The sequence below is a fragment of the Rhinolophus ferrumequinum genome, chromosome 10 (assembly GCF_004115265.2).
Source record: "Rhinolophus ferrumequinum isolate MPI-CBG mRhiFer1 chromosome 10, mRhiFer1_v1.p, whole genome shotgun sequence".
Taxonomy (NCBI): domain Eukaryota; kingdom Metazoa; phylum Chordata; class Mammalia; order Chiroptera; family Rhinolophidae; genus Rhinolophus; species Rhinolophus ferrumequinum.
Window position 1 is genome coordinate 34,247,172 of NC_046293.1, and position 20,053 is coordinate 34,267,224.

At 33.1% G+C, this 20,053-nt stretch overlaps 1 protein-coding gene across 16 annotated transcripts in view; it reads right to left on the minus strand.

Annotated features, from left to right (window-relative positions):
* C2CD5 (C2 calcium dependent domain containing 5) overlaps positions 1 to 20,053 on the minus strand; it is an 81,222-nt gene that overhangs the window by 1,719 nt on the left and 59,450 nt on the right. For 13 of the 16 annotated variants that reach the window (XM_033116814.1, XM_033116817.1, XM_033116815.1 and 10 more), the window contains 11 exons: positions 19,748 to 19,888; positions 17,769 to 17,832; positions 17,311 to 17,372; positions 16,996 to 17,094; positions 16,410 to 16,499; positions 15,658 to 15,745; positions 14,583 to 14,669; positions 5,652 to 5,702; positions 4,650 to 4,751; positions 3,160 to 3,350; positions 384 to 530 (listed from right to left, as the gene is read on the minus strand). In XM_033116814.1, the coding sequence (XP_032972705.1) occupies positions 384 to 530; positions 3,160 to 3,350; positions 4,650 to 4,751; positions 5,652 to 5,702; positions 14,583 to 14,669; positions 15,658 to 15,745; positions 16,410 to 16,499; positions 16,996 to 17,094; positions 17,311 to 17,372; positions 17,769 to 17,832; positions 19,748 to 19,888 (1,122 nt within the window). The remainder of the gene's footprint in view (positions 1 to 383; positions 531 to 3,159; positions 3,351 to 4,649; positions 4,752 to 5,651; positions 5,703 to 14,582; positions 14,670 to 15,657; positions 15,746 to 16,409; positions 16,500 to 16,995; positions 17,095 to 17,310; positions 17,373 to 17,768; positions 17,833 to 19,747; positions 19,889 to 20,053) is intronic. The other 3 variants (XM_033116816.1, XM_033116818.1, XM_033116808.1) reach the window with 2 other exon arrangements.

Sequence of the window (20,053 nt, forward strand, 5' to 3'; positions counted from 1 at the left end):
AAAAAAAGAACCACAACAAAAAACAGTGTGACCCAACCATGGTGTACTTTCCACCAGAACGGCATCTAAAACCAGAGGGCATTTTTAACTCCTCAGTAAGCCAGCGCTGTATTCCAAAGACCCACCAACATGGTGGAAAGAGCAGTAAATTAGGAGCAAAACTTCCAGAAGTATGTAGGAATAATAACTAGCACCTGGGATGTGAAAACAGCATCTGACCTATGTATGACAATGGTTATCAATATATTCATTACAACAAGCCCTAAGCATCGAGAATCAAAAAGCTCCAGAAAGAGCAAATCTCTTTAGTGGGGGAGGGTGGCAGGCAGGAAGACCATGGGGGAAATTCACAGGATCCCCTGTCAGAGAGCTTTACATCTCACCTGGTTCTTATTTGGATTCTCCATGAAGACACACTGCTTCATTATGTAGGAGACAACAGCATTCCCTCCTAGGGCAGCAACATGAGCTCTCACCATTGCGAACACTTCAGCAATGAAAGCATGGAGAAAACCACTGACTCCTCCTTCCTACATAATAATGCACAGGAAACTCAAACTCTATACATGTACACAGGAATGAATATAAAATGTCAAAGAATATATATTAAAACATCTTAAATGATCTTAGTAGAATGCATAATTTTAATATCCTTCATAATGGGCATTTATTGAATGCATGAACAAACCAACCAACCTTCAGTCAACATTCTACGATAGGGATGACTACCACTATTGTACAGATGATGAAATTGAAGCTCAAAGAATTTGTAATACGCCCATGACTAGCTATGACTGATCCCATAGCCAGTGAGTAAATGGCAGAGCAAGAATTCAAATTGTTCCTCCATCTTCAACAGCTCCCTCTATGAAACCATTCCCATCATTATTCGAATAAATTGATGATAAACAGAAACAATAAAACCTCCCTGCTATCCATATTTCCCATTCTGAACCATATTCCAGTCACACTTGCCCTTTATCCATTTCTCAAAGATGTCAAGCACTTTTCCTGCCTCAGGGTTTTTGCACATACTGTTCCTGAGGGCACCTCACCCATTTTTCCACCAGGATAACTCGTATTCAATTCTTCAGGTCCTGGCTTACAGGGAACTTCCTCAGAGATATCTTCCTGGACAGCCTAATCTAAAGCGAGTTCCCCCAGCATATTCTCTGATAGCCTCTGTTGTATTTCTTTAGTTTACTTAACATCACTAGTAGTTATATACTAGTTATATAATTATTTGTTTAATGTCCACCATGCTCCACTTCCACTGAACTGTAAACTTATTAGGTCAGCGACTGCATCGGTTTTGTTCCCTACTATATGCTAACACCTAGTTCAACAGGTATGTATACTAAGTATTCCATACTAAGTATTGCTAGGAATGAAATCCAGTACTTTGAAGACCTTTTTCATTGTTCAAAAACAAACAATACAGAAAACAAAGGATAGCAGATTGCTTAAAAAGCTTTTCCATCTAAGTTTTTCACAAATTTTACTAGAGGTTATTTACAGTTTAGGAAGAAATTTCCAACTTTAAACTGGAAGTTAAGTGCGAAACTGAATGCACTGTTAGAAAAACATTTGACTAGGTCACCTCTTTCTGAACAGGCTATGTATAAGTTTGTAAAAATATTTCTTTTTGTAATTAAGGAATTGAGCTGCTTCAGCCTGTCTCCAACACAATCATAGCTTAGTACATTTTGTTTACTTTTATTAGTTTTCCTCCCACCTTTGAAATCAAGAAATTCTGATGGCAGAGTAACAGAGGGGTAAGTTTGAAAAGATTTTAATGACTATAAGCAAAATATTCAACAAGCAATGAATAAATTTGGTATATTTATGCCATACAGTTAATATTATAAATTTCTGTTGAAGGAAAAATCTACCGTGAAGCAACATTTTGGGGTATGGTTGCTTAAGCAATAGAGAAGGAACTTAGGAAATAAAACTTTATGGATTTAAAACAGTGCAATATGCATCAGCTATTAAGAGCAATTAGAAAAAGTTAATTCACCAATATATGCCAGCTTCTCACACCCAACTTTCTTTGTCAAACTTAAATGGACTTAGAAGTGTCACCTATTTTAATTCTATATTAAAGGTTTCTGAGAACATCTTCTTTTCCATCTCAACACAATTAGAATATGATTGAAAAACTACTTTATCTTAAAGGAAACATCTGTCTAATTAATTTGTCAGAAATCGTTTACTGATTTACACCAAAAAAAATGTCTTATGTTTACACTGTGCTCGACACTGTTATGTGCAGCATAGTAGCACGATTTTCAAAAACAGTATGTAGGCTGTTATTTCTAACAAAGTATAAAAACAATGCTGGTGAAACAGTGGGAAAAAAGCATAGCTAAGTCATCTTTATAATGAACACACTGAAAAAATACAACTGCTGCTGAAGTAGAATTTGAAGAGTTTACTGGGTTTCACATCTCAATCATTAAAAAATTTCTCTATTCATATTAATTTGCTCAGCAGCTTGTTCCATAAGTAAGACAACAATGTAATTTTTTATTCAGTTGAAATTCCTGTGTAATGAAAAACAGTAATAGCCTGATTAACGTTGATCACATCAAGTAAAATATTATAACTACTGTTATTTAAAATACAAATTAAAGTTTAAAGGTATGCAGTGTAAGAATTTAAATAAATGGCATTTTCATATACTGATGGAGTGAAATAAGTAGCCTCATTCTTTTTCAGAGAGAATTATATAAACTATCCCCATAAATAACACATCTACAATATTGTTCCCTATTTCTGAATATAACCCCTTAAAAACTGCTATTTAAATATGTTGGGGAAATAACTACTCAGAAAACTAAGCTTTTCTTACAGGGTTATTTTAAACCTCTAGTTAAACATGGGTAAATTTGTTTTATTTATCATATGATAAGGATCTAGAAATTTTAATAATAAATGGGTTTAAATTCAATACAACTCGTGATGATACTAGTTATCGTATGAAATTTGGTAAATCTAATCTGGAACCAATTCAGACAGGTTAGTGAAAAAACATGATGTGTATGTGTGTTATTTTTGGGGGAAAAAATTTGATTTGAAACATGTTTGCTTTTTGTCACTACTATCTTCAATCAGACAAAATTCACAAAAATAATGAAATAACATCTATAAAATTACCTCACGTAGAGACGTGGTTTCTCGAATGAAAAACATGTTAATTATCCCAAGATATTTTGTTATTTTTGCTCCAGGAATGAAAGAAAGAGGAGTCATCTTAACAACCCCAACTGTAGAATTTGCACAAGGTGGAGCAGAACGATTCCGGAAATTTCCTTCACCCATTGGACTTGCTTTTTCAACTGTCACAGCTAAAATTGAAGAAAGAAGAGAAAGCAACAAGATCAGATGCTGGTAATTCAAGTATTCCCAAAGGTTTCGGAGTAAGTGGTGACAACATTCAGCTGTCTGTGAGGCTAAGCCATGTCATGAAAGAAAAGAAATTATCATGCAGTGCATGCAATTAAAAAAGAGAGAGAAAGAAAAACATAAGAAATGCTGGAATGGAATTCTTTTGGAAGAAAAATGGCATTCCTGCAAAAGAAAATGTTGATGCGGTGTAGCTACACATACAATGATCGTTATAAAGTGAAGAAAAAGAAAAAGCGGCAGAGCAATTAAAAATTATCTGCTGTAGGAACAAATTATTACAAAGAGAGTGTGAAAGTTGTTATATTTCCCAGTTTTTTTCCATCTTTTTCAGATGACTTCATCACTGTCAACTTGTAGATAAACCTTATGTTAACTAGTTGCAATAAGTTTCTTTTCCAAACCATTTTGATCAAACTCATAATTTTAAAAACTTAAATGACCTTGGCTGTTTAAAAGTTGACTGTTTGTACAATAACAAAAATAATAACTACGACTTATCAAATAACTACTATTAAGCCAGACATATATATCGAATCCTTAGAACAACCCAGCAACATTGGTATTATTAGCCCCATTTTACACATGAGGAAACCAAGGCTCTGAGAAGTTAAATAACTTGCCCAAGGTCACACAGCTATTAAAATGGCACTTCTAGGATTCAAAACCAGATCTGGCTGGTTCTATATACTATGATCGTTCCTCTAAAACATAGTTCCTTCCCTATTAATGTCCTGTAAATTCTTTCACTCAAATACATTTACCTCAAAATCTACCAAAACACATGCAGTATAAATAAAGAACATATAATGATCTTGAGTCTAGCAGTGAGGTAAGAGTTACTACTTTCTCTCCAGAAATACCTCCTTCTTTCAGCCTTCTGGATATCACACTTAGTAAACTGACATATGTCATATGCTACATAGTACCTTGGGTCCTGGGAGAGTGTCTCTTCAATAAGAGCTGACAATTTCCTTCCATTAGATGATAATATCTATTTATATACTTTTAAGAATACCTTCACAAAAAGTAAAAATTTAGAAACACAATTCTACAGTTAAAAATTAAATCTAAAGGCCCTGCAATAACTTTTGCTAAATGACCATTAGAGTCCGCAGCTTTCACACTCCAACACATGATTGATTGGCAATATTATTACTGCGTAGAAAGGTCTAGCCTTCACCGCTGGGAAATCAGGGATATGCTTCTCAGATCATAATGTGGTAGAAACATCCGCCTACTTGTCTTAATTGATCCGCGCCTTATGGTCTGAGCTTTCAGTTTAATGAGCTCTATCCAGCTGCTGCATCTGTCTGCAAAGGAACTGTAATCAACTGACGTTGCTGGAAACACAGACAGAAAACAAAAGAAAAAACAAAGAAAAAAAATATGTATGACGTCTCTTACTCGTCATAACTCCTTCCGATGAAGTAATTTAACTGTAATTTAGAAAAAGAATGGTCCTTATCAAGTCAGGTAAGAGAGGCAGTAAAGAGTCAAGCTTTAGACACTGATTTGTCCAAAACCAAGTTCTCAGTTAAGCTGGCTGAGCATTTCTGGTGTGGTCTCTTAGGCAAAACGAAGTGGAGTTCAACAAAAATATCAAGTGAAAGGACCACATACTGTGTTTTCACTAATTTTATTTCCCATTCTTTTTACTTCACAATGTTTTAGCAGTTTGTATGTTAGAGCTTTCAATTTGCCATCCAAACTTTGTGAATAACTGCCTTCCCTATTTCTATACTAAAATCACAACTAAAACTAATGAGAATCAAATGTTGAAAAATACATTTTTAAAAAATAAATAGTTGACTTATCTTTTATTAAAATTCCTTCTTTCTACCATCAGTAACAGGAAAGCCAAAGGGTTGTTTTTATCAGTATTTTGTTTCCATGTATGATTTTGGTAACAAAGTTTATGATTACATAAGATACGGAGGGGGGGAAAGATGTGAGTCTGAGTTCTCCTTTTGAAAAGAATAACTTTTACTACCACTAAGCTAAAAAAAATAATGTTAAAGAGCTAAAATTTTATTTTTAGAAACTGGGAAACTATTAAAATGCTAAAAAATGTTAAGTATTAGTTTAATTAATATTTTTAAGGCATACTCTAACTATAATAAAGTCACATTTTGGTGTCTGTTCTATTGTCCAGTGCATTTCTTCAATGTCTGTACGTTTATGCACCACCACACTAGAATTTCACACCTTTGGTGACTATTTGCTTAATTACACAAACTCACCTCTCTGTGCAGCTGGTATACCTGAGTTAGAACTTGCACTCTCCAGGTGTTCTAATAAGACAACATGAACAACATTAGCTTGGATGCTAAATACAAGCCAGTATCTCTTCTTTGCTGTTTGTAAATATTCTCGATAAGCCAGACAACTAGAAGGAAATTTTTATGGCTTCATTATAAAAGCAAACCAAATAGAAGTATTTAGGTTTAAAAAGCAATTTCTATTGATATATGAAAACTAGCTCCATCAATAAATACCATGCCAAGGAAGACTACTTGTTACTATAACAGAAAAAGTTTCAGAAATTTTAAGGACATGAGAAAACATAAACACAACAACAAATGTTAGTATGATGAAAGCAGGATGTAAGAAAACTGAGCAGAGAAAAGGGTCAATGTATTGGGAAGTAAATCTGAAATGAAATAGGAAAGGGAAACATTTGTGGGGGGAAGAGCCAGTGAGATAAAAATTACACACAGGGCAATGATGGAAGTCTCACAGATAAACACAAGCTCTTTGCTCTTCACTAGCCATAACCCTCCCCCTCATTCAAGGACTTCACTATCAACAGCTCCCTCTAGTGATATCAAAACTTTGTGAAATGAAAATGTGACAGCTAGCCACTGAAATAACTAGGAACCCCAATCACTTCCCTTCCAGTGACCTCACAAAAGTAGACCCAGAATTTTCCCTGATATTTTATATTGTTACTATAGATACCTAAGGTATTGTACAAATTTAAACAGTACTATTAAAGAAAAAAACATCTATTTCTAATGTTCAGGCTCTATCTACACTAGCATATTTGGAATAGTGTTGTCAAGTTAGGAATAGTGTTGTCAAGTTAGAAATAACTCATAAGAAACACTGAGAATTATTTGGGTCAGCTGGTTTAAAAAAATTGTAAACTAAATACATATTTTTGTCTCTGCCTAATGTGCTGGTCTTTGGGTAATAGTCTTAAATTAATAAAAGCTACACTTTTCAAAAATAAGATTTGTACAGAATGTTTCTGGTAATTGGGTGCAATGGAAGTTTCTCCCATATCACCACACCATTTTTTAAGTCATATGAGACTATCAACTAATAATGGAGAATGTACAGTGCTCTTACAATACAGAGCTGATGAATACATGGGATCACTAGGTGGGGTGCACAAAATGCCTTGAAGGTGCTATGCTGTGGACATGCCCTGACAATTATGCCCTCAGCCGCCTGTAGATCTAGACAAGGAGAGTCCTCCCAATTTAGGATCCTGAGGGGTACTGGAAGCCCAGGAGGAGATGGAACCTACAGGAACAAGACCAGAAGAAAACTGACATTGAGAGGCTTACCAGATCTCTAGGGACACCTTAGCACAGGGACAGACCCAGAGGCCTAGCTACTCCAGCTGGATTCCAGGGCTCTCATATAGCCCGTGCAGTATAATTGGTGAGTGGAGAATTATGGAAAATATAGTTGGCATTAGGAATTCTGTGAATTTTTTTTAAATGTGGAAAAGGGGGGGAAGCTAAAAAAAAAGTGAAAATTACTAAAATGAAATCATCTTCTATATATCAATATTACCTGTGTAAAATGGAATTCCCTAGTAGCAATTGTATATAATTAAATGGCAAATGCCCACAAAAAGAGCTTAAACGGACAAAGTATCTGTTCAAACGAATCAAACGAAAAAAACAAAGGTACACAAATGTGTAAAATATGTGTTTTTTAAAAAAGGAAAACTAGGATACCTTTACAAAGACAGATAATAAGATAATAAGTTATCAAGAGTAGTTGCCTCCTGGGAAGGGAAATGAAAGGAAAGGGAGCTTTATTTTGGGTGATTTTTTTTTTTTTTGTAGGATTTGAATTTTTCACCATGTGCATTTATTTCTTTTCCAAAAAATTTGTACAAAGGATGGGAAGAGGGAAAATACAAGTGAGGGAAAATGTTTATACCCTTCCATCAAATATGAATGTATCTAAACTAAAATCTGGAAAAAAAAAGTTTTAAAATTGGAGACACTATTAACGGAAATGGTAAGGGAGGGTTTTTTAAATCTCTCTTAATAAAAGCAGGTTCATCTTTTCACATGCTTGCTATGATCTTAATTTTTCTCCCCGAGAAAAGGCCCAAGATGAGCGGGTCCTGGCAGGAGATGAACATCAGCACCTCGGACTGGTTTGAATACCTCATATAACTATGACCTCACGTTCTCAGTCACTCTGCTCCTTCCGATTACAGTTTGGCTTCCCAGGTAGTAGGATTTTCAAAATAGAAGGTACTACAGATATAAGCTATCTGGCTCACTGACAAACTAGTAATTCTGGTTAAAAAGAAATAAAAAATACATACTCAATATCTATGCCAATACTAAAACAAAACAAAACAAAACACCACATTTCATATTCAAGGGTAGAAATCTTATTAAAAGTCTGTCAGGCTTTGTTGAGGTGTTAATGCTCAGTTATGGGCCATCTGTATATGTTATTTGGAAGAGTTGGAGAAAAACACTTCTTATCTTAGGTCCCCATTCTAGCTGCAGACAGTCTCAAAAGCCATACAGTAGCCCACTTCTCTCACGATTTCCTTCCCTGCTGAATACAAGAAAAAGATCACTTTGCTTTTTTAACAAAGCACAAGTAAGTGATAATGATAACTTACTTGTTATCCCCAAATAAATGACCCGAAAAAGTTAGCAAGGCACATAGAACATGCAGTTTTATTATTCTCTTAGTACACTCTAGCAATATTTAACAAGCCCTACAGGTATGGGGAGGGCACTAACCTAGGTTAAAAGTTTAGTGTAAGTGAGCATATTGATGACAAAAAGAAACAAAATATGGCAAGGATTCTTCGTCCTTTAATTACACATGGTCCAATGCTTCTAAAGTTTGCGGCTTCTCCATTCTCTTATGTAATTTGTCATAACAAATGACGAGGTATTGATTAGCTATGATCAAGTTCTACACTGACCTTTAACTGTTCTGACCACTTATTCACTTTGTATCATTAGAATTTACAGAGCATCTTTGCTCTGATAAAAAATATTTCAGACAATTCTGGTCATCTTAAGAAAAGTACTAAAACTGAAAAAATTCCTGAAACTTCTGGAAAAGGTTCTTTGGCAGATTAAAACATGTGCAATCGGGAGTCTTCAAAATGTATGCTGTATTTTCCTATTTAAACATTCTTGTTTTAAGTTATTATGATCAAAATGTGTGTTTATGTTCCTCTAGGCATTTCTATCAATCTATAAGGCATTGATTGGCTAAGTCTTATAACTGGCTTAATAACTGAGTCAGATGTTTATAAACATCCAGTATAAACTACGTCCATAACGATATTCAAATATTGGTGGATTGATAATGAAACTGCCATGTTATAGTTAAAAATTATTAAGGCATAGAGAAAGATATAAATAGCTTCAATTTGTATAGTCCACAAGGGAAAAAAATTCACTATAATACACATGTAATACCTCATTAGAGGACAAAAATAATTAGCCTCTCTATTTGGGTCATTAAAGTTTCCAACTACTCTTCCCGTAAGCATCCTGAGGTGACCTCTGAAAATGGTTCACCATTCATTTGACCCAGAGAACCCTAAAATATCATCCAAATCAAGAGGTTTAAATCTTGTTCAATTTAAGAACAATCGTGAAACTGCCAGGCCATCATGGATATGCATATCCAAAAAGCCACCAAGTATCTGAAGGATGTCATTTTACAGAAGCAATGTGCTATTCCGTTGTTACAAGGGGGGAGTTGGTAGGTTTGCCCAGACCTAAAAGTGGGGCTGGATTGAGGGTCAGTGGCCCAAAGAGAGTGTAAAATTTTTGCTGCACAGGCTTAAAAATGCAGAGTGATACTGAACTTGAGGGCTTAGATGCAGACTCTTTGGTCACTGAGCAGAACCAGTGAACGAAGCTCCCAAGAAAGATGCTGCACAGAATTTACAGAGCTCGTGGACGGGAAGCCCATACATGAGCTCCCCCTGCCACACTGAGATGATCCTAATGGAAAAAGGGCAGATTTTTCCAAACCAGAAGAAGAGGTTGCACAGAAGAAAAAGATCTCTCAGAAGAAACTGAAGAAACAAAAACTTAAGGCCTGGGAGTAAATTCAGCATCAAATAAATGCTAATAAAAAAAAAAAAAGTCCAACTAAAGATGTACAACATCCTAAACCACTTGTCTTTTTTCTTCAGTATACCTTTTCCATTTTCCTGCATCCACTGCTACCATCCTCCTCTCACTACCATCCTTTATATTCTCTCTTCCAAATTATCCCTGTTTTCTGTCAGTAACCCAATTAAATCTTTCTTTGCTTTTTACTCCTTTTTTTTTTTTTACTTTTTACTCTTCCTCTGATTTTGGATTTCACTGTCCTCAAGCTGCCATAAAGAAGCTAAGATTCCTTAACCCTACTTCTCCATCAATTCTCTTCCCTCTTTCCCTTCCTCCCTCCATCCCTCCTTTCCTTCCTTCCCATTTCTTAGATAACTTTTTCATACATCTCTCTCTCTTCAGTTTCTATTTTCCTCTCACTCTCCTTCCACTCAGCATCTTTCCCCTTTCAGAACTTCTAATGGATTGTTGTGGCCATAAATAACATAGAGAACTGTAATTTTTTTTTGTTGTTGCTAACATTTGGTCATTGTGACAAAATATATTGTTCAAAAAAAGAAAACACAGACATGCACTGAATTGTTAATATATAAAGATATTTTAGTATAAAGAATTATATATACTTGTAAGAAATCAGAACCATTAGTTGGCAGGAAAACAACAAAAGCTAACTTTGGAGTTTTAGGAGTATTTCTAATTGCTAGTTTAAAATGTGAGGCAAGTCATTAAATTTAAAGTTAAACTATCTTTTAAAATCAAATTTAGTTTAACAAAAATAAAAAGGAACTCTTATAAACCTACAATAAAGATAAAAATAAAAAATTTTCTGATGTGTATACCTAATTAGGGAGTACAGTATATTAACGGTATAAGCTAACTTGTTTTCTTTTATATTAAAATCCAGATTTTGACCTATGCTTGTCACATTAGTCAGCAGCTGCTTAATGACAAGAGTACTCTGCCAGCCTAGCTGATGCCACTGAACAAGAGGAAATTATCCCAGCATAAAGCAAAATGAAAGCAGAAACAAGGTGGGTACAAAAAACTTTTCTTCTATACACGTCTATCAAACAGTATATAAAAACTAAAACTGACTTAATTAAACCTTTTTAAAGTCTTAAACTCAGAATTTTAATGAAAATGATTATCCTACTATACATGAGATTTATAAAGTATTTGAGATACATATTTATATATATTTATACATATATATATTTATGTGATTCACACATTTTTGTCATTAATGTAAGTTCTTAAGCTCCACTATTTTATCCGCTATCTAATATCTGAAGATTTAGGTCTTTAGGTATGTATCTAAAGTAATATGCTAACCTTTTATGAAAATTACATGTATAAAATTCTTGAGATTAACTGGAGTCCATGAGAAAAATCTTACTGATTTTTTCTTCCTTTCACCCAAATTATATTCACTTAGATTGCCCATTTTTACTGTATTTGCTTTTTTTCTGTGTATATCATTCTTAAAGTCTCTTAAAACCATTTCAGAGAAAACACAAAGTATAATATTAATAATTTGAAAAACATTATGAAAGTGGTATAAAAAATGTGCTATAGCCACGTTCTTTCTCATAACACAGCCTTATATGTTGATGCACGTCATCTATGATCCTCTCATAGTGTTCAGCAAAAAATTTTGATGACTTTCACATGATGTCCTTTAAGATTTTACTTTGGCTCAGCATCTTTTAATATTTTCAAATCAGAAAAATCAAGATAACTAGCAAGGTAACACCAAATCAACCATAAATTTGAGACACATACATCAAACTATTTTGTTACCTTGAGAAACAAAACCAAATATAACAAAAGATGGAAGAAAAAATTGAACATGGATGGACAATTCAGGCCCAGGCTTACTCTACACAGAGAATTAGGACACATATAATTAAAGCATCTTTTCTTCACATAACAGTCATTCATTTTCAACAACACAAAAAGTTTATCTACAAGTGAAAAGATGGAAGTATTAAGAAACATACGGTACTTAGTTCTTGAAACTACTGTCAACATAAAAGGAAATGAAAAATTTTAACAAATCATCCTATTTGTTGTGATAAGAACATGAAAAATAAATTAAAATCCAAACTTTTCAGAATTAAAAAAAGAGCTCTACCAACTTAGCTAAATGACCTAACAAAACTATAAAATTATGCATTTATTTACGTCTCAGTGTTAGTAGTTGACCTTTAAGCCTCTTGTAGTTGCACATAAGAAAGTAGGAAGTTTTCTGCGCATTTATTCCTAGAACTCTTACCTTTCTCTCTCCTGCCTGTTTCCTCTAAATTGCTGCACTTAACTTTTTCCAGATATTTCTATCCTCTATCCAAACTTTTCTTCATGTTACAATGCCCATTATTACATTCATGTTATAACACTCCATTCTAACATTCTGCAGACCTTTTCAAAACCCATCCTATCCTCAAATCTTCAAAAATACTTTTAGATAACTTTTTCAAATATATTTGTTATAGTCCATGTCCTCCTGAAAAGACTTAAGGAAACAAAGACAATAAATAAGCATGCAACATAAACCACAATTTACAAAACTACTTACAAAAAGGTACAGATAAACTTTTTAGTGTTTACCGATGATTTTGAAATGTAATACTGAGGGAAAAACACATAGGTCTTTCAGTTGAATACTTAACATGTAAAGTTTTATATACATTAGTATCAGATGTGATGATATCTGAAGATGATGATGATGATGATGATGATGATGATGATGATAAAGGTGGAATGTTCTGATTCAGTTGTTTTCCAACGTTTTGAAACGCTGTCTTCAAACAAAATCACGTATAGAAAACCAATACGTAAAAGCACACAGAATTGAAGCTGCTCTAGTTCACAGGCAGAACAGGGGTCCAGAGACCTGACCTCTCACTCGGCCACACTTCTCAGGTCCCTTCCCACCTTGCCTTCTGGAAAGCCATGAGGCATCTTTGAAGAAACTTTATGTTTTAAAAATTATTGGTTTAACTGATTAGAAGTTATTTGGAAATTTTTTATTTAACTTAATAGAAGTTCAGTGTGATGACAAGCATATTTTGATTTGTTTTTAATAATAGGAATATGTTAATAATTAAAGAACCATAAACTATAGAAACTCAAGGAATCAGAGAATTTTAAAGGCTAGAGTCAACCTTAATACTTTCACATTTTACAGATGAGGAACTGAGGTTTATAGAGGTTAACTGACCCAACTTCTCACACTTCACCAGTAGTAAAACTGAGAAGAGATCCCAGGTCTATTGCTTTATCTCTCCACCTCATGGCCCCTCTCTCTGGTCCCTAAAATGAACTGCAAATATTTTAGGTATTGTTCAGATATGACTTAGTCTAACCAAGTCTTTCCTTCTTCTTCAGTTCACAAAGTATCTATCGTTTGTACAAAATATACTAATGATCATAAGAAATAGTAGTTTTAATTACGCTCGAAAATATTTTGAAAGCTACTACAGAAACTGTAAGTTATACACATAAGGCAAACTTACAGAGATTAAATCTAATCTGCAGAATCCAGTAGCTATTGACAATATGGTAAAATTGAGTTAACAGGGACCTTAAGTACACAAATATATATTCCTATAGATTATCGGTTGATCAAATCTTTGTTTGTTGATTATGTTTTTGGTTTTGTTTTTTTTTTCCCTCATTACAGGGTCAGGATAAATGAACTGACACCTGTGTTAAACACGAATTTCTGTATAAAATAGGTATTTAAAAAAAAATCCTGTTTACTCAATTAAGGAGTATTTTGGCAGTTCTGCTTTTTGTTCTGGAAGCTACACTTAATTTATAAATATGAACTGAGATTATCTTTGGATTTTATCTTTCCTCTCTATTCTTTCAAAGAAGTTGAGGTATGCAAAAATTCTCCATGGAATTCTAAATCAAAATTTTAATTTAGACAAAAAGGAAAGAGTTACCATGTTAGAAAGCTCAGATTTTGAAAGTAGCTTACCTTTTCATCTTCAAAATATGACACAGGCTCTATTTACCTACATAGACAGAGCTTGCACTGACTTAGTAAAGACTCTATTGACATATATCCAATAGTGAATATAAAACTATATTGTATTATACCTAATTTGGTGTCAGATAATTGACAAGTAGAAATCATAAAATATACTCACCTGTATTATGAAATATATATATTAGAAAAGCCAACTTGCTTTTATATAATAAATGCAATAAAAAATTTAGAAAGAAACACAAACTACATTTATTGTACATGTAATGCTATGAAATAAGGTACAATAATTCTGTGAATTTTATAATAAAAATTGCATGGAAATCAGAAGAAAAATGGAACAAACTATGTTTTCATTTTTCTCCAACGATTGCACAGCTCTGAGTAGATTTACTGCTGTTAAGTAGATTTACCTCTGTAATACCTTCTGAAGAAAATAGTTTCTTGTCATTTTCAAAATGAAAATTTTTGTAAAGGTTCGACTGTTGCTGGAAAAAGAAATTTACCAAATATAATATAAATACCAAATACATCACGTGTAAGTAATTGCTTTGGGAAATCCAAATCTCTAAAAATAAAAGTTTACTATATTTGAGAAGTAAAAATGGAGTATCATACGAAAAATTACCTTAAAAATTTGTGATGAGATTACTTGAAAAATTAAAAGAACATCACTTTCTCCCCTTTATGAACATGAAGAAATATACAATGAGGGAATAAAGAATAAATCTTCATCTCAAGATTAAGTAAGATTGCCGACAATGAAGAAACAAGTGAAAGACATTAGAAACTAGGATTTATGTTTGGATTTCCCTTACTTAACCAACCTTTAGCTGGTGGAAAAGGATGAGAAGGCAGCGAATCTGAACAGAGTTCCAGTGGAAACTGCAGAAGTTCTTCATTATCTGTAGAGGCTTGTGAGGCAAGAAAAGACTAGTTATTTAGTAATAATCTTTTTTTTTTTTTAATTAAGGAACTGGGATAACATATACATACACCCCCAATTTATTCTGGTTATTTTCTCCTTGGTTTTTCCCATAGGGACCCTTCATCTGCATGATGCTGAGTGTGGTGCTACCTTCCCTGGTAGGACTGTTGTGATATTTAGAAAGGATAATACTTATAAATCTCTTAGCACAGTGCCTTGCAAATAATAATGAGTGCTAAATAATAATTATTATCCTACTCTTTGTACCTTACTAGTTCTATGATATGTAAATGAGTTATTATCTATCTTCTTTGATGACTATCTGAACACATACTCATTAAATACATGTCTCTATTTGGTATTAATTCAATGCTATACATGTAGAATGTAATCCACTTAAAAAATTTTAGACTACCCATGAATATTTTATCTAGCCAATAAGTCATTAAACTTTAAAAAGTATACCATTTAGTATTTCCCTCTCCTTTTTTTTCAGAACACGTAAATGGTTTTTAATAATTTGGGTTTCTTTGGCAAATATCAAGCATGGTACTTCCTAAATTTTACTGGATCAATGACAACTCTGAGAATCTGTTGAACACTATGGGACCTTTCCTGAGAAAAATACATGATGTTTACTGCATCAGTAGCTCCTCAAATGCCTTGAAGACCTCCTTAGAAGTCCTAGAATAGGGGCCTCTAAATTACTGCAGAATTAATACGCCAACATGTAAGTCTAAATAACAATAGCATTCTCACTGTAAATACCAGTCAACCACCTATTCATGTGTGAGAAGTATCAAGTCAGCCATATGCTTATCCACACAGTTATTCTGATAACGATAAATAAAAAAAGTGACAGATTTTCTTCAAGAAACACGTCATTTTTATTTAATCTACTTATCCTCTATATTTTACCACTGAACTATAAGATAGACAAACGTGAACTATGCTCCCATCCATCACAGGTTTACCTCTTTGTAATGACTTTTCAACATGTGTTTTTATGGTCTGTAAAGCCTGATTTTTGTCAAAAGTTATCGCAACTGCTGTGACTGTAACCTAGAATCACAGAAACAGTATGATTAACAAAATAATCATTGCCAGAATAAGTTTCTTACAAACCTTTTTCAGTACCATGGAACAACTTACACTAATCGGCTAATTTGTCTTTCTTAGTTAAGATTCTCAACAGAATTATACATCAACTCAGATATTCAGACGAGAACTAAGCCCAATATGTATAACTGAACACAGATATTTCAGAAAGAGCTCAAGAACCTTAAAGATGGGACCTGGAAAAATCCCACATAAGTACACATCCTATTGTATGTGTGCTGGAGCACATGTATGATTCCACCAGCAGATAACCAGTTAATAAAAATGAAACATACACGGTCTGATTCATACTAACATGTTTTAAAATATTTTGAAGTAAAACCGTTTATACTTTTTTAATTATGGCAAACTTATAATACTAAAACAGATCAGATAAAAACCAGAAATCTTCAGGGAATATAGTCAATATTATTGTAATAACTATGTATGGCGCCAGGTCGGTACTAGACTAATTGAGAGGATCAATTCGTAAACTATATAAATGTCTAACCACTAGGCTGTACACCTGAAACTAATATAAAACAATACTGAATGTCAACTGTAACTGAAAATAAATTTAAAAAATAAACTAAAAGTCTCCTTTAATAATAGACTGAATTTTGATTACCTGAATTAATTCATCTTCAGGCAGAGATACTGTAAAATTTACATGGCAAAGGCAGCAGGGGATCATAGACCGTAGTTTAAAATACAGGCTCTACAAAATAGAAAACATCAGTAATATCACTTCTTTTAATTTAAAAAATTTATAAAAACGGATTTTTCAATGCATATTATATTTTGGCAAATGAAAAGTTTAAAAGGTGAAAGCAAAGGTCGTCCATTTCTATTTTGTCTATTCTTACATTATGGATACATTTTTAATATTTAAGTAGACAATAAGATTTAATAATATTTATCAATAAGTCATAAAAAATATAAGCAGTTTTTAAATTTACATATATACAATAGGTTTTTATGAAGTTTAAAGCTATGAAATAATTAAAACATATTTATTTTATAGTATCGTATATTAAGATGGACAGGTCAACTTTAGCATTTTACCTGATGGCAGAGTTAAGATTGATATGAAAATAAAAATAATTCAGACCACAACTGTGTAAGGTGTTCCAGACATACATATACTTTTCTTTTTTTAATTTCATGATTCTTAGGAGTTTTAACTAAAAAATAATTAGTGAGAAGGTTCCTACCTTGAGCAAATTTTCGCAGAGGTCATTAAAGTTCTTATTGAGGGCTTGATTAGTCAGGTTAAGGCTGCTTAATCGCATTACTCTTACTGATGTGAACATCTAAATATAGGGAGATATAATAGCACGTCATTGTATTATTTTAACTAAATACTGTAACAGTTAATAATACCAAATAATGAACAATAATAACTAATGTGGCATGAAAAAGGGTCACGTTTTAACTGAAATGAGGAAGTCAAAAAGAAAACATATATTAAGGAACTTGCTAAAATCACTTAGGTTTTATTTGCTTAAAATTAAGAATGAAAAGTTCACCTGTATTTCAGATGTCCAATTATTTATGCCAGGCATAATTTCTGTATTGCAACTATAAAAGCCTGTCAAAATAAATTATAGTTAAAATATATGATAATATTTCATTTATTTTTTGTTAAAGAATATTTTTCAATTATTACATGAAGTTCTAATTGTAAGATCCATTCATCTTGTTTTTCTAAAACTCTATACCTTCAGAAAACTTTAGACCACCTTAATAAATTATAAGGTTTTTAAAAATGTAGAATCATAAAAGGATTATAAATCAGTTCACTTAAATTCTAACATAAAGCCTAACAAAAAGCTCTAACATAAAGTTCTAAAAAAAGCCTTGGGGCAGCAAAGCATGTGACATTGATAAAGCCTTTAAAATAAAGTCAGTACCATAATGATTACGAACTAAAATACTGATATGTAAAAAAAGAGTCTTATCTCAAAGGTAATTTTTTTCTGTTTACCTGAAGGAGGAGGAACATCAGTAAGTAGAGAATGTACATCTTCCATAGCATCTGTGTCATCAATCTAAAAATAGAAAGATTAAAACTATTACGTAAGTAGTAAATATATAATAATTTCAAATTTAAAAAGTTTATTATTTACTAATTAGAAAGCAAGAGTCAAAAAAGTAGAGCCATTTTTCCCTAAAATACAAAACTTGAAAAAAATTTTCTAATATCTATAAATTTCTCCACAGCAATTATAAATACTTCTAAATAAAATATTTTATAAAATATACTGAGCTTTTAAAAACTGAGCTTTTTCTCAAGCCTTTGTGATGGCATGCTTCAAAATACAAAGATGCCATAAGCAATCATTATCTCCATTTGTTTAAATTAATAAAGAGCAATTAAAAAAAATTTTTTTGACTCAATACAGAAATGCTTTAAAATAATTACATAGGAATAAATGCAAAGGCATGTCTAAAAGAAAGAAGTCCAAATACTATTTTTCTTACATCACAATATTTCATTGTGAATAATGAAGAGTGAACATATCCAACTGGATATATATTGACATTCATCTGTGTATCGAGGGGTCGAAGTCCTGGCCCACACAGTCTAAGCTTCCTCTCCCATCATCCGTGGGACTTCCAAGAACCACTGTCAATTCCACATAAATTTCTCTACCCAAAGTCGTGGCATACTTCAACACATTATTCCCCGATTCCACATGCAGATCTCAAGCATTCTCCAACGACAACCTGTCCTTTGTCCTTTCTCTTACTGAAGCTGCATCTTGCCCTCAGTCTTCTGACCACATTTGAAGCACTTCTGTTCTCTATTTAGGCAGGATCCCAGGATCAGAAATATCAATGCCGTAGATCAAACTTCAGGCAACGCTAAGAATCACCTGGAGAGTTTGTTAAACAGATTCCTGGGCTCCACCTTGAAATTTTCATTTATTAGGTCTGAAGTGAGGGCCCCAGAATTTGAATTTGTCACAAGCTCCCAGCCAGTGCTGACACTACAGTTAGTCACGGCTGGCCTACTTTGAATAAGCACTGCTCTAAAGACTACCCTGGATCTTTTTATCTCCTTAACCTGACACATTCTTTACCAATCTCCATTTTTCCCCCATTATCAGACTGTAGGAAAATATGGGAAAAAGGGTACAAATCCATCCAGTTTGAGTTTTCCACAAATTAACACTCTTACTTCAGTCAAACTTTGTGCATCTCTCATGGCTGACATCCTGATCACATTCACTGACACTGTTCTAGATTCTTCAAACCTCCTGTCCCATCCCAATACAATTCTACCATCAGCTTCCTGCTTCACTGAGATCAAGGCGTCTGACTTTTTCTCTCAACTGGCATCTTACCAGAACATTTCTGTGTATCTTATTTATTTTCCTTTCCTTCAATATCAAAGGAAGATCATCTATCTCTTTCAAAGCTAACTGTTCTACAGGGGAGGGCAGGGGAAGCAGATTTGTGAGGGAGGAAGCTCCATAAATCTCTCATGCCACATTTATTCTCCAGAAAGCTTGTTCTGAGTATATTTCTATAATGAAAGCTCAATTATATTTTTTGAATTCAGTAAGAACACACTTCGTTCAGAATTCATAGTGCTTATGTCATTACATGTAAAATGCTATAATTATAGTAACATGGTGTAACACATAAAGCAGGTAATTATAGTAAGTGAAAGAATAACACTTTAATTTCTTATTCAAGTTTGTAAAAATATCTCCAAGAGTTAAACATTAATTTTATCTTAATCCATACATTAATTTTTCCATGACCGTTTGTATCAGTCATCTGGCATTGAAAAAAAATACATTACCAAATTCTGATACTTTCAAGTTTGTTGTAATTTCTATAATAAGTTTTTTTGATATTTATAAAGTTGTAATGATAAAAAAGTATCACATCAATTTAAGGTCTGATTGTAAAAATGTACATCTTATTTTCTAAATACTTAGTCTAATGCAATACCTCCAAAACAAAAGCATCTTTTTTCCCATGTGAAAGGTCCAATTCTGTAACTTCATCAGAGCTTTCTGACTGAGACCTTAAAAGTCTCGAGCGTTGTCTCGGTTCTGGGATGGGTGATCCTATAATCTCTTCAGCTATCTCCTAATAGAAATATAATTGCTTTATATTAGATGACTGTATTTTTCAGGTTTGGTTTTTTTGTTTGTTTGTTTGTAAATGGTAGTCTTTTATTTTTTTTTAAATTGAGGTTTAATTGACATATAGCATTATATTAGTTTCAGGTGTACAACAGAATGATTTGATATT